Source organism: Leucoraja erinacea, chromosome 29, assembly GCF_028641065.1.
Source record: "Leucoraja erinacea ecotype New England chromosome 29, Leri_hhj_1, whole genome shotgun sequence".
Taxonomy (NCBI): Eukaryota; Metazoa; Chordata; class Chondrichthyes; order Rajiformes; family Rajidae; genus Leucoraja; species Leucoraja erinaceus.
The window spans coordinates 3435070-3459221 of record NC_073405.1 but is presented as its reverse complement, the minus strand read 5'-3'; the positions used below and the strand labels follow the sequence as shown (position 1 = coordinate 3459221).

At 48.4% G+C, this 24152-nt stretch overlaps 2 protein-coding genes across 2 annotated transcripts in view; both read left to right on the top strand.

Moving 5' to 3' along the window:
- ccl25b (chemokine (C-C motif) ligand 25b) overlaps positions 1 to 6221 on the top strand; it is a 9064-nt gene extending 2843 nt beyond the window's left edge. Inside the window, exons 2-5 of the mRNA XM_055658345.1 lie at positions 143 to 236; positions 2063 to 2186; positions 3909 to 4059; positions 5295 to 6221. Coding sequence (XP_055514320.1) covers positions 173 to 236; positions 2063 to 2186; positions 3909 to 4059; positions 5295 to 5300 — 345 coding nt within the window. The 5' untranslated portion in view covers positions 143 to 172 and the 3' untranslated portion in view covers positions 5301 to 6221. The remainder of the gene's footprint in view (positions 1 to 142; positions 237 to 2062; positions 2187 to 3908; positions 4060 to 5294) is intronic.
- Positions 6222 to 16210: 9989 nt separating this feature from the next.
- On the top strand, positions 16211 to 24152 carry admp (anti-dorsalizing morphogenic protein). The gene is made up of 5 exons (XM_055658344.1): positions 16211 to 16510; positions 17055 to 17197; positions 18238 to 18357; positions 19801 to 19990; positions 23025 to 24152. Exons 1-5 carry the CDS (start codon positions 16216 to 16218, stop codon positions 23414 to 23416), a joined length of 1140 nt encoding a protein of 379 aa, XP_055514319.1. The 5' UTR covers positions 16211 to 16215; the 3' UTR covers positions 23417 to 24152.

Sequence of the window (24152 nt, the reverse complement as noted above, 5' to 3'; positions counted from 1 at the left end):
GCTGCTGCATCAGCTGAGTATCTCCACGATGGGCCGAAGGGCCTGTTCCCTTCTAAACTAAACTAAAACTATAATAAAAAGTTAATTTATGTGGAGACAGAAGCAGTCTGCTGCAGAAACTGACGTGTCGTTTTCCACCCAGATACCAGTCGCAGAGAGCTGACACAGAGAGATGAAGATCCTGTTATTTACCCTGGTGCTGATGGCAGCCTGCATTGACTGGAGCTCTGCCCAGGGTGAGTAAACACACGCACACTCACACACACATTCACATGCACACACACACACGCAGTCACACACACACACACACACACACACGCACACTCACACACACACACACACACACACACACACGTCACACACACACACACACACACGCACACTCACACACACACACACACACTCACTCACACACACTCTCACACACACACACACACACCCATTCACACGCACACACACAGTCACACCCATTCACACGCACACACACAGTCATGCACACACACACACTCACAGATATGTACACACACATACACACGCACATATACACACATGCATGCACACACGCAGACACACACACACACTCACACAAATGCATATTCACACACACGCACACGCAGCACACACACACGCACACACTCACACATATGCACACACTCACATTCACACACACACACACACACACACATTCACACACGCATACACACATGCACACACACACTCACACACACGCACATTCACACATATGCACACACACACACACACACACACACACACACACACACACACACACACACACACAACACACACACACACACACACACACACACACACACACACATTCACACACACACACTCACGCACACTCACACACACACACATTCACACACACACATTCACACACACACACACTCACACACATGCACACACACACACACACACACACACACACACACACCAACAACTACTCAAAGACAACTCCCGGTTCAGTTCCACTGTGTCAGGGTCTCCACCGTTACAATGGGAATCAGTGAGAAATATTGAAGACAGACACAAAATGCTGGAGTAACTCAGCGGGACAGGCAGCATCTCTGGAGACAAGGAATGGGTGACGTTTCAGGTCCAGACCCCACTTCACACAGACACACAGATAAACCCGCGTGTCTGAAGAAGGGTCTCGACCCGAAACGTCACCCATTCATTCTCTCCAGAGATGCTGCCAGTCCCGCTGAGTTACTCCAGCATTTTGTGTCTACTGTATCTTCAGTGTAAACCGGCATCGGCAGTTCCTTCCTGCACAGTGAGTAGTTTAGAGTCACAGAGTGAAACAGTGTGGAAACAGGACCTTCGGCCCAACTTGCCCACACCGGCCAACATGTCCCAGCTGCCCGCGTTTGGTCCATATCCCTCCAAACCTGTCCTGTCCATGTATCTGTCTAACAGTTTCTTAAATGTTGGGATAGTCCCAGCCTCAACTACCTCTTCTGGCAGCTCGTTCCATACACCCACCACCCTATGTGTGACAAAGTTACCCCTCAGATTCCTATTAAATAATTTCCCCTTCACCTTAAACCTGTGATCAGCCATGATTGAATGTCGGAGTGGATTTGATGGGCCGAATGACCTAATTATAGACAATAATAGGTGCAAGAGTAGGCCATTCGGCCCTTCAAGCCAGCACCGCCATTCAATGTGATCATGGCTGATCATCCCCAATCAGTACCCCGTTCCTGCCTTCTCCCCATACCCCCTGACTCCGCTATTTTTAAGAGCCCTATCTACCTCTCTCTTGAAAGCATCCAGAGAACCGGCCTCCACCGCCCTCTGAGGCAGAGAATTCCACAGACTCACTACTCTCTGTGTGAAAAAGTGTTTCCTCGTCTCCGTTCTAAATGGCCGACCCCTTATTCTTAAACTGTGTGTGTGGCCCCAGGTTCTGGACCCCCCCAACATCGGGAACAAGTTTCCTGCCTCTAGCGTGTCCAATTCTACTTCTGTCACATGAGTTGATGACCACTGTTGCATTAATTTAACCAGATTCTGTCGTTTGTATCTCTCCAAACAGCGCATTCCTTTGAAGATTGCTGCCTGACGTACACCAAGGTGAAAAACCCACGGAGGGTTCAGAGAAACATGCTCCACTACCAAGTGCAGCACACAGGTGGAGGCTGCAACCTGCCCGCAGTAATGTGAGTACAGGCTTAAACACGGCTGTGATAATAGAAACATAGAAACTAGGTGCAGGAGTAGAGGCCATTCGGCCCTTCGAGCCTGCACCGCCATTCGATATTGTCAGGTCTCGGGTTTGATCTAGTTTCTGTTTCTTATTGTTTTTTAGTATTAGAGTTTGCATTCTTGTTTTATTTTGGTGTCTCGCATCTCCTCTTGTTTCAGGTCCCATTTCCTGTCAGGTCATTTACCCTCATGTGATTATTGGCCCCGCCCTGATGTGTTTCACCTGTGTCTCGTTATCCCCTGCTAGTCTGTATTTAAGCCCTTTGTGTTTTAGTTCTCATTGCCAGTTCGTTGTGTATGCTACTTGGTATCACCTCGTTCCAGCTCTAGAAATCTTGTGACCTCGACCATTGCCTGTTTTTCGACCTCTGTTTTTTGCCTGCTCCTAGATTGTACTGTTGCCTCTGTTTTGCTCACCTGTGTACCGACTTGGACTGATTAAACTCTGAAGACTGATCTGCCCTGTGTCTGAGCCTGCATTTGTGTCCTCCTCCTTGTTCAGTTCTGATAGATATGATCATGGCTGATCATCCAACTCAGTATCCCGTACCTGCCTTCTCTCCATACCCCCTGATCCCTTTAGCCACAAGGGCCACATCTAACTCCCTCTTAAATATAGCCAATGAACTGTGGCCTCAACTACCTTCTGTGGCAGAGAGTTCCAGAGATTCACCACTCTCTGTGTAAATTTTTTTTTTTCTCATCTCGGTCCTAAAAGACTTCCCACTTATCCTTAAGCTGTGACCCCTAGTTCTGGACTTCCCCAACATCGGGAACAATCTTCCTGCATCTAGCCTGTCCAACCCCTTAAGAATTTTGTAAGTTTCTATAAGATCCCCCCTCAATCTTCTGAATTCTAGCGTGTCCCCTACCCTTGGAATCCCCCCCCCCCCCCCCCCCCCCCCCCCCAGCCAGCGATCTTCCCCCGTCCACTTGTTCTATCCCACACCCACCAGGGACAATTTACAGAAGCCAATTAACCTACAAACCTGCGCGTCTTTAGAGTGTGGGAAACCGGAGCACCCGGAGAAAACCCACCAAGTTCTAGAAGTTGGGATGTAATGTTAAAATTGTACAAGGCATTGGTGAGGCCAATTTTGGAGTATGGTGTACAATTTTGGTCGCCTAATTATAGGAAGGATGTCAACAAAATAGAGAGAGTACAGAGGAGATTTACTAGAATGTTGCCTGGGTTTCAGCAACTAAGTTACAGAGAAAGGTTGAATAAGTTAGGGCTTTATTCTTTGGAGCGCAGAAGGTTAAGGGGGGACTTGATAGAGGTTTTTAAAATGATGAGAGGGATAGACAGAGTTGACGTGGATAAGCTTTTTTTCCCACTGAGAGTAGGGAAGATTCAAACAAGGGGACATGACTTGAGAATTAAGGGACAGAAGTTTAGGGGTAACATGAGGGGGAACTTCTTTACTCAGAGAGTGGTAGCTGTGTGGAATGAGTTTCCAGTGGAGGTGGTGGAGGCAGGTTCGTTTTTATCATTTAAAAATAAATTGGATAGTTATATGGACGGGAAGGGAATGGAGGGTTATGGTCTGAACGCAGGTGCATGGGACTAGGGGAGAATACGTGTTCGGCACGGACTAGAAGGGTCGAGATGGCCTGTTTCCGTGCTGTAATTGTTATATGGTTAAATGGTAACGTAATAATCTTCATGCCTGCAGCCTGGAGTTGCCGTGTGCCACCATCTGCGTCAACCCCGCGGACAAGTGGGTCAAAAGCCTCATCGGTTCATCGAAAGGGGGCCAGTTTAAGAAGAATGAAACTAGGGGAAAATGGAAGGGGGGTCCCAAGCACTGCAAGAAGCAGCAAAGGGTGAGCGGCAAGGGGCAGGGGGGTTGCACATCCGTCTTCAACTGTGTGAACCGCGCGCAGAATATTCGTGCACCATCTGCGTGACACGCAAATGACTGCCAAGTGGGACAGGCCCTTCCAGGGCCTGTCCCACTTGGCAGTCATTTGCGCGTCACGCAGATGGCTCGCGAAGATTTATTACATCGCAAAATCTTGCGACGCCGCGCGTCACTGCCTATGTTTCTTTTATTTGTTTTTAAATCTTTGAATGGCCTCGCCCCGCCTTACCTCTCTGAGCTGCTCCACCCATACGCTCCTACCCGGTGCCTCAGGTCAGCGGATCAGCTGCTCCTTGAGGTACCAAGGTCTAAGCGGAAGCTCAGAGGGGATAGAGCCTTTTCTGTTGCTGCCCCGGCACTCTGGAACACCTTGCCGCTGCAGATCAGACAGGCCCCTTCACTGTCCATCTTTAAATCCTCCCTAAAAACTCACTTTTATTCACTGGCTTTCGACGCTGGCTGAGACATTGTTCCTGTTTTAGTGCTTTTAATGTCTTTTAATTTTTACTGTTTTTATAGTCCTGTCGTCTTAATGGTTTTAGTAGTTTGTAATAACTTTTTGTTGACTTCCCATGTACAGCACTTTGTGGTGAATGATGTTGTCTAAAAGCACTTTATAAATAAAGTTATTATTATTATATTATTATTATTATGTCATCACGCACTATGCGCGCATCACGTGCGTGTCATGTCGTGATGTGTAAATGATGACACCCAAGTGGGACAGGCCCTTTTACACTCAAACACACGGGATACTTTGTCCCACTCTCGTTATACCCACTCTCTGAGCCCTGAGGGATGTTCGTCCAACGATTCTATGTCTCGCTGCCAAGATAGACACAAAAATGCTAGTGTAACTCAGCGGGACGGGCAGCATCTCTGGAAGAGAGGGAATGGGTGACGTTCCGGGTCTCGACCCTTCTTCTTGAGTCTGAAATAGTGAAATGTCATTAACGCGATCCATTCGAAGAAAGGAAAAAGGAGGGGAGGAGGAGGGGCCCGGGGGCTGAGGAAGGGGAGGAGACGGCAAAGGGCTAACAAAATTGGGAGAATTCAATGTTGATGCCCCCAGGAACTGCCCTCCAACTCTACGACCACATCCCATCCCTCCTAATCTCTGCGAATGCCACTGTTCCTCTCTCCCCATTGATAATATCACAAACCTGTCTGAAAATGATCTCCCCTTTTTCCTTTCAGAAGTAGTGGATGGATGCGAGGAGCAGCAAGGAGGTTGAAAGGTGATCTATGACAATCCCTCCATGCTGCCAACACGACCTTGGTCGAAAGTTCCAAGCGCATTCTCTGAGTCTATACTGAGAGGCGCTCATACATAACCGCAAGATCCCTGGCTGCAAAGGACAATGGACAACGGAAGAGAGAGACGTACTCTCTGGAAGAGAATGGAGGGGAAGATCAGGACTGGGACACCATCCTGTGTGGGAAGGAACTGGTTCACACCGAAGATAGACACAAAATGCTGGAGGAACTCAGCGGGACAGGCAGCATCTCTGGAGAGAAGGAACGGGTGACGTTTCGGGTCGAGACCCTTCTTCCGACTCGATCTGAAACCCCACCAGAGATGCTGCCTGTCCCACTGAGTTACCACGGCAATTTTGTGTCCAGAATACCGTATTGTCAGACATAGCTTGGCCAGGGAATAATTTACACACTTAGATCATCACTGTTAAATCAGCAACTCATGTCATCGTACAACTCTACAGACAGCTCCACTTTGATCGCTTGGCCACATGTTAGTCAGTCTGTGCAGTGCCCTACCTTTTTAACTTTTGGGACGGGTTTACCATTTTATAATGTACTCTTCTTAAGTTAGCACTTTTCAAACTGATGTGTGTGAGGAATTGCAGTGGGCATATCTCCCAGTATCACGGGCGAAGGATGGAATATTGCATCAGGGTCAAGACATTCATCCCACAGGTTTCTGAATCGTTCAGTACGCTGGGCCATGCTCCATATTTTGTCTGCAACATTTTTAGTGTCGTTTACGTACTACAGTAGTTTATTGATTGTGATGGTTTGATGCAGCTTATTGCAGAGTGGGCCGATATACAGTTAACCGCATTCTTGAGATTTGTTTCTGCGATCCAATAAACGTCCATCAGTTCATCCAACGTGTCTCCAGAGCTTTATTTCACCTCCAATCAAAACACCTGTTATCGGGTCTGAACAAGGCTCTCTACCCGAAACGTCGCCTATTCCTTCCCTCCAGACATGCTCACAAATTCACAAATTACAGATGTAGAATTCGGCCCATCGAGTCCACTCCGCCATTCAATCATGGCTGATCTCTGGCACCTAGTCCCATTTTCCTGCCATCTCCCCATAACCCTTGACACCCGTTCTAATCAAGAATTTGTCTATATCTGCCTTAAAAATGTCGACTGACTTGGCCTCCACAGCCCCTTGTGGCAATGAGTTCCACAGATGAATTACCCTCTGACTAAAGAAGTTCCTCCTCGCCTCCTTTCTAAAAGAGCGCCCTTTAATTCTGAGGCTGTGACCTCTGGTCCTAGACTCTTCCACCAGTGGAAACATCCTCTCCACATCCACTCTATCTAGGCATTTATTGTCAATGTTAATTCCATGCATTTGAGTGGGGGACTTTATCAAATGGATGCTGACAGTCCAGAGAAGCTATAAATCAAAAGTGGTCCACAGGTGTAGCTTCTAATGGTTCAGAACACGTTGTTAAGTTCTCTATGTTTTGGGCCATTGCCAAAGTCGACAGAAGGTGATTTAAAAACTGAAGGAGCATCCATATTCCTGGCAACGTCATTAAAGGGAATATTTAGTTTCGTTTAGTTAAGAGATACAGCGTGGAAACAGGCCCTTCGGCCCACCGAGCCCGCGCCGACCAGCGATCCCCGAACACTAGCCCGTTCCACACAACCACCACCCTCTGTTTGGAAACACAACCCTACCCTCAGATCTTTAAATGTCTCCCGTGTCACCTTAAAACTATGTCCTCTAATTTTAGGCTCCCCCATCTCCCCCAAAGACTCAAGTCACCCATTCTGCCCCCCTCATAAATTTGCAACCATCATCAGGCCACCCCTCCACCTCCTATGTTCCAGTGAGAACAACCCTATCTGTCCAATCTCTCCCCTTAAGTACAGGCCTTCTTCTTCTTCTTGCGAATGGCGTGCACAGCCTAAAGTTATAGGACAACGTGTTTTATTTGATCTTACTTGATTGTGCACACCAGGTTGATTGCATTCGTCGAAACAGGGCAGACCACGTGAAGGTTGCAATCTCCCACCTCAGCACAGGCCTTCTATCCAGGCCTCATTTTGTTTTTTAGAGATACAGCGCGGAAACAGGCCCTTGGGCCCACCGGGTCCCTAGTCACCAGAACTGGGCCGGTCGTCTTCAGATCCAGGCAGCCCTGTGCTTCCTCCTGAACCGCACGTCTGTCTTACAACCAACAGGGCAGATTCCCCCTGTTTAAATATTTAAAACACACATCCTTTCTCTCTCCCTCGGGACTGCTCACACTTTCTTTCACTGGTGTTTCTCCACGGAGAAAAGGAGGTGTGAATAATCCCGAAGTGGCGGGGATCACCTCTGGCAGGAACGGCTGGCGTTTGTTGTCCACTGTAGAAACCTCATGGCCCCTGTGAAAGTCCACAACTGACACACCCACTCAGTCACCAACTAGAGAGCAGTCATGAGCTCACCTTCTCCCCTGGGACCGCGTGGGTTTTCTCCGGGTGCTGGGCTGGGCAGTCTCTTCCCAGCTGTTAGCAGGCAACTGAACCGTCCTCTCACCAACCAGCGATCCCGACCTCCCATCTACCTTGTTGGAGACCCTCAGACTATCTTCAATCGGAGTGTACCTTGCACTAAACGTTATTCCCTTTATCCTGTATCAGTACACTGTGGATGGCTCGATTGTATTCTTTGTATAGTCTTTTCGCTGACTGGATAGCAGGCAACAAAATAACTTTTCACTGTATTTCGGTACAGATCATAAACTAAACTAAACTAAACTCAACAAGGCACCTCTGACCCACTCATTATGTAACCTCCCCCCATGTCTCTAAAGCACCATGGAACGCTAGGTGGAACTTAATGAAGAATGAACAAGTGCGGAGTTTGTACGTTCTCCCCGTGATCGCGTGGGATTTTACCGGGAGCCCCAGTTTCCTCCCACACTCCATATACATGCAGGTTTGTAGCTTAATTTGGCTTCGGTAAAAGAAATGTAAGTTGTCCCTAGCGTGTGTAGGATAGTGCTAGTATATGAGGATCGCTGGTCGGCGTGGACTCGGCGGGCTGAAGGGCCTGTTTCTCCACTGTATCTCCAACCACCGGGTGGCGCCAGCAATGGCTGCCTCGCAAACAGTCTGTCTGTCCTTTTCTGCTTTGTTTTTTAATTGTATGTGTTATGTGTATGTTTTTAGTGTTCTTTAGCTTGTTTTATGTGGGTGGTGGTAGGGGGGGGTTGGGCGAAACTTTTTCTAATCACTTACCTCGACGGAGATGCGATTTTTTTCCGTATCGTATCTCCGTCCGCACTGCGGCCTGACATCGAGGAGTTGGCGGACTTTGCTGGAGACCGATTTTGAGAGCTCCACCGCGGTTGCCTGTGGACTTACCATCGCGGAGCCCGCGGTCCCTTCGCCCAGGGATCGACGTTGGAGCTCCGGCTGTGGTTGCCTGCGGATTTTAACATCGTGTAGCTTGCGGTCTCTGGTTAGAGGCGACGTCGGGAACTGCATGATGCGGGGGGCTTCAACGGCCCCGACGCGGGAGTTTCCATCGCCCCGACTGCAGGAGAAATAAAGAGGAAGAAGGTTGGACTTTTTTGCCTTCCATCACAGTGGGGAATGTGGGGAATCCACTGTGGTGGATGTTTATGTTAAACTTTTATTTAGTTGTGTGTCTTGTTGCTTTTTTTTATATGGCTGTATGGTAATCCGCACATCACTGTACCTTAATTGGTAATAAAAGACCTTTGAAGCCTTTGAATTAATAAACAAGTAAACAACTAATTCTTTCAGGATGGAGGTTCTCATCCCGGAAGAGCGAACTCTCGTCCGGATTAAAGGAGCTGCCGGACCATCAGTTACCGGTAAACCGGCAGTGGACCTGGACTATCAAGTGGTGGATTTCTGGCAGATAGTTCATGATTTAATCCCTTTCAGTTACTAATCCTGTTGCTGCCCTCTTTCTGTTCTTGCTGTTTCATTTCTAATACTTCTGAAGGCAGATCAGATATAACGTTAGTGTCACCTAAACAATAAACAGATGAAACTTGTGCCTACTTGTCGTTATACTACACACTGAGTACAGATCTATGAGACACACCTAGTGCTGGACTTTCTCCAGGGTTTGGCTCATTATGTCGGTGGGATTGCAACAACTTCATGTTCCCAGACGTGGGTGCAGGGCTCGCCGCAGCTTCAGGGGTGGAGGGTGATGAGTGAACAAGTCAGCCTGCAGTAGAACGGCAGAGTGGCGCAGCGGTAGCAATGCAGCACCAGAGACCCGGGTCCCATTCTGACTATGGGTGCTGTCTGTACGGAGTTTGCACATTCTTCCTGTGACCTGCGTGGGTTTTCTCCGGGTGCTCCGGTTTCTGTACATGAATCCTCATCTCTCAGACACTGCGTGTACGAAGGAACTGCAGATGCTGGTTTCAACCCAAGATAGACACAAAAAGCTGGATTAACTCAGCGGGACAGGCAGCATCTCTGGAGAGCAGGAAAGGGTGACGTTTCGGGTCGAGACCCTTCTTCAGACACACTGTTACAGGCCACTTCTTGCTGGGAACATGAGGTAGATAGATTCTTGATTCTTGAATAGTACAGGTGTCAGAGATTATGGGGAGAAGGCAGGAGAATGGGGTTAGGAGGGAGAGATAGATCAGCCGTGATTGAATGGCGGAGTAGACTTGTTGGGTCGAATGGCCCAATTCTGCTCCTATCACTTATGATCTTACGATCTCATATCGTCATTGAGAAAGCTATTTATTTTTAGCTGTATTGGCCCGAAACGTCACCCATTCCTTCTCTCCAGAAATGCCGCCTGTCCCGCTGAGTTACTCCAGCTTTTTGTGTCTATCTTATTTTTAGCCGTGTTTTGTTACCTCACCTTTTGGATGAGTACCCATCAGAATCTAGTCAGTTGTAAGATACTATACGATAGAACTTTATTTATCCCAGGAGGGAAATTGGTCTGCCAACATTCATTAAAACACAAAATACATGAAACATGAAATTACAGTGACGAGTGGAAAGGATTGGGGATGTACAAAAATTGTGTGGGGGGGGGGGAGTCAGTCTCAGTCTACCCCACGACAGAAGGGGGAGGAGTTGTACAGTTTGATAGTCACCGGGAAGACGGATCTACTGTAGCGTTGTCTCCTGCAACTTGGTGGAACCAGTCTGTTCAGTTTAGAGGTACAACGTGGAAACAGGCCCTTCGGCCCACCGGGTCCGCGCCGACCAGCGATCCCTGCACATTAACACTATCCTACACACACACTAGGGACATAGAAACATAGAAATTAGGTGCAGGAGTAGAGGCCATTTGGCCCTTCGATCCTGCACCGCCATTCAATATGATCATGGCTGATCATCCAACTCAGTATCCCGTACCTGCCTTCTCTCCATACCCTCTGATCCCCTTAGCCACAAGAGCCACATCTAACTCCCTTTTAAATATAGCCAATGAACTGGCCTCGACTACCCTCTGTGGCAGAGAGTTCCAGAGATTCACCACTCTGTGTGTGAAAAAAGTTCTTCTCATCTCGGTTTTAAAGGATTTCCCCCTTATCCTTAAGCTGTGACCCCTTGTCCTGGATTTCCCCAACATCGGGAGCAATCTTCCTGCATCTAGCCTGTCCAACCCCTTAAGAATTTTGTAAGTTTCTATAAGATCCCCTCTCAATCTCCTAAATTCTAGAGAGTATAAACCAAGTCTATCCAGTCTTTCTTCATAAGACAGTCCTGACATCCCAGGAATCAGTCTGGTGAACCTTCTCTGCACTCCCTCTATGGCAATAATGTCCTTCCTCAGTTTTAGAGTTTTCACATTTACCAAGTCAATTAACCTACAAACCTGTACGGTCTTTGGAGCGTGGGAGGAAACCGAAGATCTCGGAGAAAACCCACGCAGGTCACGGGGAGAACGTGCAAACTCCGTACAGACAGCACCCGAGGCCTGGATCGAACTTGGGTCTACGGTGCTGCAAGCGCTGTAGGGCAGCAACTCTACCGCTGCGCCACCTGTTGCTGAAGGCGCTCCTCAGGTTGACCAGTGTGTCATGGAGGGGGTGAGCTGTATTCAGTTGCGGACTGGGTCTAAAAATATTGGTTGCCAGGAGACAATGGGGGCCCACCCGCAACTACAATGCTATCATTTAACAGGGGCCCACTTGCTATCACTTCATCAGGGGCCCACTTGCTATCACTTCATCAGGGGCCCACTTGCCATCGGGCAAACTGACACCCTGGCCAGCCCGCCACTGGCTGTATTGTCCAGGATGCTCCGCAGTTTGAGGAGCCTCCTACCCTCATGTGCTGGTGGGCCCAATTTGGACTGGAGCTTATTCGGGCTGGGGAATGGTGTGAGATGCGAGAGAGCTGGTACAGACTGCCACATGGGGAGTATTCCTCTGTGATCGCCATTAACTCCGGTGGTGAGAAGGAAGGGGGGCTTAAGGTGCCGGAGGTGTTAATTACTCAGCTGCCGCTGCGAGCACAGTGTTTGGACTCTTGTTCATACGCAGGCTGTTGACGTGCCTCTGTCCCTTTGTCGTGCTAATGTTGCAGGAAACCCATGTTGGCAGATGCTTGGGAGTGTGTACTGCAGGAAGTAGCTGTCCTTGGAGGTTAGTGCACCTGGTCCATGGATCCCCCCCATCCCATCCCCACAAACCCCCTCCCCACCACCATCTCCCTTTTCCATGAAGAAACTGAAGATAATAATAATAATAATAATAAGTTTATTTATATAGCACCCCATTTTCATTGACCCCAAAGTCCTTTTACCATTGAAGAATCAGTTCCATACAAAGATAAAATGGGTAGAAACAAAAATGCTGGAGTAACATAAACATCCACCACAGCAATTCAGCAGGAACGGCACAAAAAATTTTTGGCCGCATCAAATGTCAAAAATGCTGGAGTAATTCAGCAACGGGCAGCATGGGAGACAATAGCAACAATAGACAATTGACCAAAGTGTACAGGAGAGGCCATTCGGCCCTTTGGGCCAGCACCACCATTCAATGTGATCATGGCTGATCATCCCCAATCAGTACCCCGTTCCTGCCTTCTCCCCATATCGCCTGACTCCGCTATCTTTAAGAGCCCTATCTTTGTACAGAGGAAAAATACGAAGTTGGTATATCCGTTTTAGCTCTTTTTTTTTACTTTTAATGAATCTTCAGTTTTCTTTTTCTCTTTTTCCTTTTCTATGGCTTGCTTCTTAACTTTCTTTTCCAATTTTCCGTGTGTAAGGGTCTTTTTTTGAGCACTCTTTCACACACTCACTATCCTTAACTTTTCCTCTTTTTAAAGTTTAAAATATGAAGTGGTACAGGAAATGTATTATGTTATTTTTGGCTTATATTATTGTAATGTACACTACTTCTAATAAATAAAATAATTAAAAAACAAAAAGAGCCCTATCTAGCGACGTTTCGGGTCAGTCTGAAAAGAAGGGTCTCGACCCGAAATGTCACCCATTTCTTCTCTCCAGAGATGCTGCCTGTCCTGCTGAGGTACTCCAGTGTTTTAATAAATGTGATAAATGTTTTACTAAATGTGAGGTTATCCATTTTGGCGGCAAAAACAGGAAAGCAGACTATTATCTAAATGGTGGCCGACTAGGAAAAGGGGAGATGCAGCGAGACCTGGGTGTCATGGTACACCAGTCATTGAAGGTAGGCATGCAGGTGCAGCAGGCAGTGAAGAAAGCGAATGGTATGTTAGCTTTCATAGCAAAAGGATTTGAGTATAGGAGCAGGGAGGTTCTACTGCAGTTGTACAGGGTCTTGGTGAGACCACACCTGGAGTATTGCGTACAGTTTTGGTCTCCAAATCTGAGGAAGGACATTATTGCCATAGAGGGAGTGCAGAGAAGGTTCACCAGACTGATTCCTGGGATGTCAGGACTGTCTTATGAAGAAAGACTGGATAGACTTGGTTTATACTCTCTAGAATTTAGGAGATTGAGAGGGGATCTTATAGAAAACTTACAAAATTCTTAAGGGGTTGGACAGGCTAGATGCAGGAAGATTGCTCCCGATGTTGGGGAAGTCCAGGACAAGGGGTCACAGCTTAAGGATAAGGGGGAAATCCTTTAAAACCGAGATGAGAAGAAACTTTTTCACACACAGAGTGGCGAGTCTCTGGAACTCTCTGCCGCAGAGGGTAGTTGAGGCCAGTTCATTGGCTATATTTAAGAGGGAGTTAGATGTGGCCCTTGTGGCTAAGGGGATCAGGGGGTATGGAGAGAAGGCAGGTATGGGATACTGAGTTGGATGATCAGCCATGATCATATTGAATGGCGGTGCAGGCTCGGAGGGCCGAATGGCCTACTCCTGCACCTAATTTCTATGTTTCTATGTGTCTATCTACCATCCATCTCCTCCTGCCTACCTGCTGCTGCTGGTGGAGGCCGGGGCTGGTGTGCCCGGCCAGGAACACAAACTATAGAGTACAACACAGATCCAGCAGGAGCATGAAGAAATAAAATGAAGATTGTACTTGAAACATTGTGGCTCCTTCTGAAAAACAACTCCAGGGCATCTTAATGAGAGAAATGTAATCAGAAGGAACTGCAGGTGGTGGCCTGGAACAAGGATAGATACAAAGTGCTGGAGTAACTCAGCGGGTCAGGCAGCATCTCTGGAGAAAACGGATAGGTAACATTTCAGTGTTTAAGAAGGAACTACAGATGCTGGAAAATCGAAGGTAGACAAAAATGCTGGAGAAACTCAGAGAGTGCGGCAGCATCTATGGAGCGAAGGAAATAGGCAACGTTGCCTATTTCCTTCGTTCCATAGATGCTGCTGCAGCCGCTGAGTTTCTCCAGCATTTTTGTCTACCGTAGGTGATGTTTCAGGTCGGGACACTTCTTCGGGTAGTTTGAGGCGCTGTAAGGCAGCAACTCTACTGCTGCACCACTGTGCCACCCGATCCACCATGTGCAAAGGTAACAGTAAACACTGCCAGAGTCTTGCTCTTCATCATGAGTAGGAAGGAACTGCAGATGCCGATTTACACCGAAGGTGGACACAAATTGCTGGAGTAACTCAGTGGGACAGGCAGCATCTCTGGAGAGAAGAAGGGTCTCGACCCGAAACGTCACCCATTCCTTCTCTCCAGAGATGCTGCCTGTCCCGCTGAGCTACTCCAACTGTTTGTATCTATCTTGGTCCTCATCAGGCTGGCTTGCAAATGTTTTAATGGAACCTCAGATGCACACTGCTGCCTTCCAAAGACACTGGGACATGTACAGTAGTTTAGTTTAGAGATACAGCATGGAAACAGGCCCTTCGGCCCACCGAGTCCATATCGCTACCTCAAAAAGGCTGGCAGTATCATCAAAGACCCACACCATCCTGGCTATTAAACCTGGCTCGGACAAAACTCTGCTACTTCCCCACAGCCATCAGGCTATTAAACCTGGCTCGGACAAAACTCTGATTATTAATAACCCATTATCTGTTATTTGCACTTTATCAGTTTATATATTCATGTGTGTATATATTTATATGATGGTATATGGACACACTGATCTGTTTTGTAGTAAATGCCTACTATGTTCTGTGTGCTGAAGCAAAGCAAGAATTTCATTGTCCTATACAGGGACACATGACAATAAACTCACTTGAACTTGAACTTGAACTTGAACTACTTTATACACCACATGCCTGCGTTTGACCCACATCCCTCTACACATCCACTCCACAGCTGCGAACAAATCTACCCAAATCTATGGAGCCAAGGCAACGTTTGTGGCCCGTTTCCTTTATCATCGTTACTTTTGTTTTGCATATCTTTCATTCATTTGTTCCATATCTCTCCACATCACCGTCTATATCTCCGTGTCTCCCTCTCCCTTGACTCTCAGTCCAAAGAAGGGTCTCGACCCGAAACGTTACCCCCATTCCTTCTCTCCAGAGATGCTGCCTGTCCCGCTGAGTTACTCCAGCAGTTTTGTGTGTGTGCCTTCGGTTGAAAAACCAGCATCTGCAGTTCCTTCCCACACACCTGTGTCCCTCTCTCCCCCTTCTCACCCTCGCTCTCTCCGTCCTCGTTGGCGATTGCTGCGCTCTCTGTTTGTCCAGCTAATGGCTCGATGACTGGGTGTGAGCTTCTGGAGAGGCCAGCAAGCGGCCCCGACTGTGCAAGTCCTGTCAGGACTCAGGGTGACGGGGGGATGTGACCGCGGGTGTCCGGGATCAGTGTACGGTTGTGTATTACAGGCTGGGGAGAGAGGTGAGTGAATCACACCTCGTTAGCAGGAGGGTCCCGGCCTCTCACACCCACTAATGGGCCACGGTGGACTGACTGAGGGAGGTGAGAGGAGGGGGAGGAGAGAGGGGGGGGGGGGGGGGAGGGGGGGGGGGGGGGGGGAGCGAGGGGGGGGGGGGGGTGAGAGAGGGAGGGTGGGGGGAGAAGGGGAGGGGGGGGGGGGGGGGGGGGGGGGGGAGGGGAGGGGGGTGGGGGGGGGGGGGGGGATGGAGGGGGGGGGGGGGGGGGAGAGGGGGGGGGGGGGGGGGGGGGAGAGAGGGGGAGAGGGGGGCAGAGGGGAGGAGAGGAGAGGGGCGGGAGGGGATGGGGGAAGGGGAGAGGGGGGGGGAGGGGAGGGGAAAGTGAAAGAGGGGGGGGAGGAGGGGGGGAGGGGGGGGTAAGAGAAAGGGGGGGGGGGGGGGCAGGAGAGGGGGAGATGGAAGGAGATGGAGGGGTGGGAGGGGGAGAGAGAGGGGGGAGAGAGGGAGAGGGAGGGAGGAGGGAGGCAAGGAGGGATGGAGAGGGAAAGAGAGAGGAAGGGAGGGAGGGGACTAGGAGAGGGGGGGTGGTGGAGGATATATTACGGCCGCCAGCCCACTGACCAGCGTCCCCACTGACCAGCCAGAGCCATGAATGTCCAGACGGAGTGTGTGAGCGCCGCGCTGCTGCTGCTGCTGTCGCTGCCGCTCCTGTTCGTGGCCTCTGCCGCCACTCTCCCCGCTCACGGCCAACGGATCCGCTCCGAGGCGCTGAAGCGGCTGCTGGAGGTGTTCGGGATGGAGGATGTTCCGCAGTCGCCACACACGGTGCGGCAGCCGCCCCAATACATGCTCGACCTGTACAACACGGTGGCCGGAGTGGACGGGCTGACCAAGGAGCCGGCGCTGCTGCTTGGCAACACTGTCCGCAGCTTCCTGGACAGAGGTGAGCGCCTCTCTCCCCTCCCCTCCTCACCTCTCCTATCTCATCCCATCTCATCTCATCCCATCCCATCCCATCTCATCTCATCTCCTCTCCTCTCCTCTCCTCTCTTCTCCTCTACTCTCTTCTCCTCTACTCTCTTCTCCTCTACTCTCTTCTCCTCTCCTCTCATCCCATCCCATCCCATCTCATCTCATCTCATCCCATCTCCATCTCATCTCTCCTCTCTCCTCTCCTCTCATCTCTCCTCTCCTCTCTCTCTCTCTCATCCCTCTCTCTAATCTCCTCATCATCTCATCCCATCATCCCATCTCATCTCATCTTCCATCTCATCTCATCTCCTCTCATCTCATCTCATTTCATCTCATCTCATCTCATCTCATCTCATCTCATCTCATCTCATCTCCTCTCCTCTCCTCTCCTCTCATCCCATCCCATCCCATCCCATCTCATCTCATCCCATCCCATCTCCTCCTCTCCTCTCCTCCCCTCCCCTCTCCTCCCCGCCTCCGCTCACCATTGCTCTTGCATCTCCTCCCCCTGCCAGCGCGCAGTTACCAGTCCCAGTTCTACTTCAACCTGTCGAGCGTGGCCAGAAGTGAGACCATCCTCACGGCGGAGCTTCACCTCTTCAAGCTGCGGGGCCGCCCGTCCCAGGACCTCCGGACACATCGGCACCACTTCTGCCAGGTAAGAGGCGGGTGGATACCCAGCCATAGAATCGTTGAGTCATAGTGATACAGTGTGGAAAGAGGCCCATCGGCCCGACCTGTCCACACTGTCCCACTAGTCCCACCTGCCTGCGTCCGGCCACATCCCTCCAAACCTGTCCTATCCATGTAACTGTCTTGTCCATGTCCCCGTGTAAGAGGGAACTGCAGATGCTGGTTTACACCGAAGAGACCCAAAATGCTGGAGTAACTCAGCGGGACAGGCAGCATCTCTGGAGAGAAGGAATGGGTGACGTTTCTGGTCGACGCTCTGAGTCTGAAGATGACACAGGGGGGCAGAGAGAGAGAGGGAGAGGGAGAGAGAGGTAGACAGATAGAGAGAGACAGACTGACAGAGAGAGGGGGAGAGAGAGGGGCAGGAAGGAAGACAGACAGACAAAACAAAGACCGAGAGACTGAGACAGAAAGGAGACCGGCTGAAAGAGGGGGATAGAGAGAGACAGCGAGGGAGAGAGGGGGGTTTAAGAAGGAACTGCAGATGCTGGAAAATCGAAGGTAATTTTACCAAGCCAGACTAGAAACCCAAGGGTTTCGGCCCGAAACGTTGCCTATTTCCTTTCCTTCGCTCCATAGATGCTCCAGCATCTGCAGTTCCTTCTTAAACACTTATTTTCACCTAGTCCCATCTACCTGCACTCAGACCATAACCCTCCATTCCTTTCCAGTCCATATACCTATCCAATTTATTTTTGTCTACAAACAAAAGTGAGAGACGGGGGGGGGGGGGGAACAAGTTGAGAAAAACCGAGAGGGGAGGAGGGATGGTTTTCTTTGGCAGACACACAATGGTGGAGTAACTCAGCGGGGCGGGCTGCATCCCTGGAGAGAAGGAATGGATGACGTTTCGGGTCGAGATCCTTCTTCAGAAGTCGCCCATTCCCTGGGAAATCGCATTAGGAAGACACAGAGTTCCACCCGCCCGTTCCATCTCAAATGTTACACGAGTATATTTTCAAAGTAGATGTTACAACTTGTCTGAGCGGTGTTCTCCTCTCCCAGGTCAGCGTCTACCAAATATTGGACAATAACACGTCAACAGCCGAGGGCAGAAGATTATTGTCAACCAGAGTTCTTCCGGTGCATGATAGCACATGGGAGGTCTTCACTATCACTAACGCTGTAAGTACTTTCTATAGAAATAACATTTCTAATCCCTCTATGAAATATACCTCTGCTGCCTCTAATTCTAATGGCAATATCCTCAAATTCTGCTGCAGCAATTTCAGTGTTTATATAAACACTTGGTAGAATCAAATAATGATAAAGCACAGGAGGCCATTTGGCCCATTTAGAATACAGAGAGTTTGGATAGTTTGGTGATGCAGCGTGGTAACAGGCCCTTCAGCCCAGAGTGCATGCTGACTAGCTATCCTGGTGTGCTAGCAGTATCCTACACACACATTAGAGTGTGGAAACAGGCCCTTCGGCCCAACTTGTCCACACCGCCAACAATGTCCCAGCTAGACTAGTCCCACCTGCCTGCCTTGGTTCATATCCTTCCAAACCTGTCCTACCCATGTGAAATTAGGGACAATTTACCTATCCCTTAGCGCTGGGGGAAATTTACAATTTCACAAAGCCAATTAGACTACAAACCTGAGTGTGGGAGGAAACCGGAGCACCCGGAGAAACCCCACGCGGTCACGAGGAGAAGGTACCAACTCCGTACAGCCAGCACCCGTAGTCAGGATCGAACCCGGGCCTCTGGCGCTGTGAGGCAGCAACTCTACCGCCGTGCCGTCCCGAACAACTGTTGGAAGTTATAAACTATGGAAGTTGTCAGCTTTGGTCATAAGAATATCAAACATTGTAATACTTGTGTCAATAGTTGAACTTAGCCTTATCATACCTGCAGGAATAACTGCACACCGCCGGTATCATTGTAGGAGCATTATGTGTAAGATGGAACCGCAGATGCTGGTTTACACCGAAGATAGACACAAAATGCTGGAGTAACTCAGCGGGACAGGCAGCATCTCTGGAGAGAAGGAATGGGTGACGTTTACAAAGGCTTTCGACCCGAAACGTCACCCATTCCTTCTCTCCAGAGATGCTGGTAACACCTTTTTCACAGAGAGAGTTGTGAGTCTGTGGAATTCTCTGCCTCGGACGGCGGCTGGATACTTTCAAGAGAGAGCTAGAAGGGCTCTTAAAGATAGCGGAGTCAGGGGATATGGGGAGAAGGCAGGAACGGGGTACTGATTGTGGATGATCAGCCATGATCATAGTGAATGGTGGTACTGGCTCGAAGGGTTGAATGGCCTACTCCTGCACCTATTGTCTATTGTCTGCCTGTCCCGCTGAGTTACTTCAGCTTTTTATATCTATCTTCGGTTAAAACCGGCATCTACTAGTTCCTTCTTGGCCCATCAAGTCTACACAGCGGAGTAGACTTGATGGGCCGAATGGCCTAATTCTACTCCTATCACTTATGACATGACATGGGCACAAAGTGCTGGAGTAACTCAGTGGGTCAGGCAGCATCTGTGGAGAAATTGGATGGGTGACGTTTCGGGTCGGGACCCTTCTTCAGACTGACAAGCGGTTTGTTTATTTGTACAGGTGTATGACTGGACGCAGGATAAAGACAGCAACAAAGGTTTGTTGGTCACTGTACGGACCCTGGCTGGGCAGACACTCAACTATATCCACTTTGCCACCGGGAGAGACCATCACAGCAGTAAACAGCCAATGGTTGTTCTTTTCACAGATGACGAACGGAGAGGGGCTCCCATCTCCATTTCTTCAATAGGTAATTCCTCGGTAAAAGGGGATGGGGATGATCTTATAGAGGTGTATAAAATCATGAGAGGAGAAGATCAGGTAGACGCACAAAGTCCTTGCCCAGAGTAGGTGAATCGAGGACCAGAGGACATTTGGTTTAAGGTGAAGGGGAAAACATTTAATAGGAATCTGAGGGGTAACTTTTTGACACAAAAGGGTGGTGGCTGCATGGAATGAGCTGCCACAGGAGGTAGTTGAGGCAGGGACCAACACAATGTTTAAGAGACAATTAGACAGGTACATGGATGGGATAGGTCTGGAGGGATGTGGGTCAAATGCAGGCAGGTGGGACTAGTGTGACTGGGACATGTTGGCAGTGTCCATGGAACTCTAGCTCTCATCTGAAACACTGTACATCATTCTGAGATCAATAACAGATGTATGTCTCTCCACTGTGTTAGCTTTTAAACTGTAAACTTTAGAGATACAGCGTGGAAACAGACCCTTCGGTCCACCAAGTTGGGCCAAAGGGGCTGCTTCCACGCTGCATGACTCTATGAAGATTCTACCTCCGTGATGCTCTGTGCCAAATGCTCTTCCAGGGCGATATCATTGGAGTGGTCCCTGAATGATTTCAATCCGAAGAAGGGTCTCGACCCGAAACGTCACCCATTCCTTCTCTCCAGAGTTGCTGCCTGTCCCGCTGAGTTACTCCAGCACTTTGTGTCTATCTTCACTTTAAACCAGCATCTGCAGTTCCTTCCTATACATGAATTAGTTTTCTGTCAGTTGGGCTACCCCCAGGTCTCCCTTTAATTAAGTTTCTATTCAATTATAGGAAATTGTGGTTAATTTTCAATTCCTGGTGGTTCCCAGGGTTTATGCACTGTCTGTAACAATGCCTGAAGGCATTACTAAACATGGGACTTGGCAGGGTAGGCAGCAATAATGTTCCTTGTACTATTTGTTTGGACATGCACCATAACCCCTAAACCTTGTAAGCCTGAGGACCAGCCAATCAGCCAGCGCACATGTTCCTCAGGATGATTACAGAGGCAGGACAACTCATCCACCTTCTCTCTTGTCAATGACAGCTGTTTGTATATTTAATCAATTTTTCATCGATCACTTACTGCCTATTTATCAGACGACTGTCTTTTTTAAACTTTAAAAAAGGCCATTTAGGACTTAGATGAGGAAAAACATTTTCACCCAGAGAGTTGCGAATCTGTGGAATTCTCTGCCACAGAAGGCAGTGGAGGCCAATTCACTGGATGTTTTCAAGAGAAAGTTAGATATAGCTCTTAGGTGCTAACGGAATCAAGGAATATGGGGAGAAAGCAGGAACGAGGTACTGATTTTGGATGATCAGCCATGATCATATTGAATGGTGGTGCTGGCTTGAAGGGCTGAATGGCCTACTCCTGCACCTGCTTTCTATGTTCCTAATTATATGCCAGAGTGGTCCCTAATGTGTATTCATGAGGGTGTTAGTCAATGGGAGAATTTGGCTGCAAAAAGGAGCATATTAATTTCTTTGGCTTACATTAAAGACCAGCTAGGTGATGTTACAGATAAAATGTGGCCTGTGGAAAAGCACTCAATAATGATGAGAGGGAAGCTATCGTTTTAAGTAGTAAATATAATGAACCAGTGACTTTTTTCCCCACATCACAATGATTTGGTGCTCAGCAAAGCAGAGTGAGATTATTGTTAGTAACAAAGTCGTCAACACTGAACACTAGAGGGCATTACTAAACCAGAAACCGAGAAGGAGCTGGTTGAAAATCATTAACAGGATATTAGAAACATAGAAAATAGGTGCAGGAGTAGGCCATTCGTCCCTTCGAGCCATCACTGCCATTCAATATGATCATGACTGATCATCCAAAATCAGTACCCCGTTCCTGCCTTCTCCCCATATCCCTTGATTCTGTTAGCCGTAAGAACTCTCTCTTGAAAACATCCAGTGAATTGGCCTCCACTGGTTTCTGCGGCAGAGAATTCCACAGATTCACAACTCCCTGGGTGAAAATGTTTTTCTTCGTCTCAGCCCCAAATGGCCGACCCCTTGACAAGGAGTGGATGTTGTCTATGCATGTTCAACATGGGATGATGACTGTGGTCGCAGAACATTTGTGCTATTTTGTGCTAGACCCATACCCTGTATCTGCCTCTACACGGATAGGCACAAGCACAACATAAAACAGCTTGTAGATCAGTGGTGAGTCTATTTGTCGATTTGTTAAAGGCATGAACAGTGTACACGGGGAGACACTGAAAGAACCCAAAGTGTTTCAAAGCTTCACAGCACCTACAGCATTTTTTATATTCTCATGACTCAATAGTCATTTGTGGATTTATGCACACAGCCACTATACAGGCTGCACAGAGTAGCGCCTTGATCCAGCAAGGGGGAAACAAAGATAATTGGAAACCAGACTCTGCAGCAGATGAGCACTCATGTTACGCTGATCCACATTCCTTGTCTCCACCTACATACCCGGCACGATTTGCCCAACACAAAAAAGATTTATTGCAGGAAGGAAATGCAGATGCTGGTTTAAACCGAAGATAAGACACAAAATGCTGGAGTAACTCAGCGGGCAGGCAGCATTTCTGGAGAGAATAGGTGACGTTTCGGGTCGAGACCCATCTTCAGACTGAAATGCCAAAAATATTTAAACTTGGGAGGAAGAGGAACATCTAAATTCAGACTGCTGCTTTGAGGAGCACATGCACACACACACACACACACAATTTAACACCATAAGACTCTCCCAAAGTCAGCTACCTGCATAAAATTGTTTCTGGTGCCCATAAAACCACAACAGACTCCAGGCTCGTAATTTATTTAAATATTAGATATTTGTAACAATTATGAGATGAATTAAACATTGTTAATTCTGAGGTACACAAAAAAGCTGGAGAAACTCAGCGGGTGCAGCAGCATCTATAGATGCTGCTGCACCCGCTGAGTTTCTCCAGCTTTTTTGTGTACCTTCGATTCTCCAGCATCTGCAGTTCCTTCTTAAACATTGTTAATTCTGATGTTGCCACAGAGACTCAATTCCTCCCTGAGATGACCCTTCACAACAAAGCAAGCCAGAGCCGGAACACGAGGTCTGCAAACCTGCTGGGCTGCCAGAGATATCCTCTCTACGTGGATTTTGAAGAGATCGGCTGGTCTGGCTGGATCATCTCTCCTCGGGGGTACAACGCCTACCACTGTAAAGGAGCGTGCGTTTTCCCACTGGGCCAGAACATGAGACCTACCAACCACGCCACCGTCCAATCCATTATAAACGCTCTCAAGCTGACCAATGGTGTTGCAACTCCTTGCTGCGTCCCAGATAAACTCTTCTCCATCAACCTGCTGTACTTTGATGACGATGAAAACGTGGTGCTGAAACAGTACGATGACATGGTCGCTGGCAGTTGTGGATGCCATTAGTTCACCCACTCTACAGCGGTAGAACTGCTGCCTTACAGCGCCAGAAACCCGGGTTCGATCCCGACTACAGGTGTTGCCTGTACGGAGTTTGTACATTCTCATTGTGACCGCGTGGGCTTTCTCCAGGTGCTCCGGTTTCCTCCCACACTTCAAAGACGTACATGTTTGCAGGTTAATTGGCCTCTGTGGATTGACCCTAGTCCATAGCATGGTGCTAGTATGGGGCTGCGATCGCTGGTCAACTCGGTGGGCTGAAGGGCCTGCTTCCACGCTGCAGCTCTAAAGTCTAAAAAAGTCCTTCAATCACCATCCAGAGAGAAAACCATGAATGTCAGTCAGGGAACAAATGTAGCGTCACAGAATAACTATTGCCGAGGAAGTGAGACAAGACATCTTCAAAAAATCTGGAAGGAATGGACTCACAGGAATCTGTTTAAAAACATTATGTAAATAAATTGGCTGTCTATGTGACAGACTTTCTTTAAAAAAAGACAACCCAAAAAACAAACTGTGGTGACTCCACGGCACATTGTTGTATAATATGCATATGTTTATATTTTTAATATAGATGTATTAATATATGCAGAATTGTGAAAACTATTGCAAGAGTTCATAAGTGTATAAATGTATAAAATCTAATAAATATAAATGTATTGTTAGATTCAGGCAAAATTCAAATAGTTTGAAAGATCAGAACTGAGCCTTTAGAAAAGCTGTGAGAATTCAGTGACAAGCT

Coding starts and splice junctions, on each gene's coding strand:
- admp (XM_055658344.1), top strand. CDS start 16,216: ATGAATGTCCAGACGGAGTGTGTGAGCGCCGCGCTGCTGCTGCTGCTG. Junction 16,511..17,054: donor CCGCAGCTTCCTGGACAGAG/GTGAGCGCCTCT, acceptor TCCCCCTGCCAG/CGCGCAGTTACCAGTCCCAG. Junction 17,198..18,237: donor ATCGGCACCACTTCTGCCAG/GTAAGAGGCGGG, acceptor CTCCTCTCCCAG/GTCAGCGTCTACCAAATATT.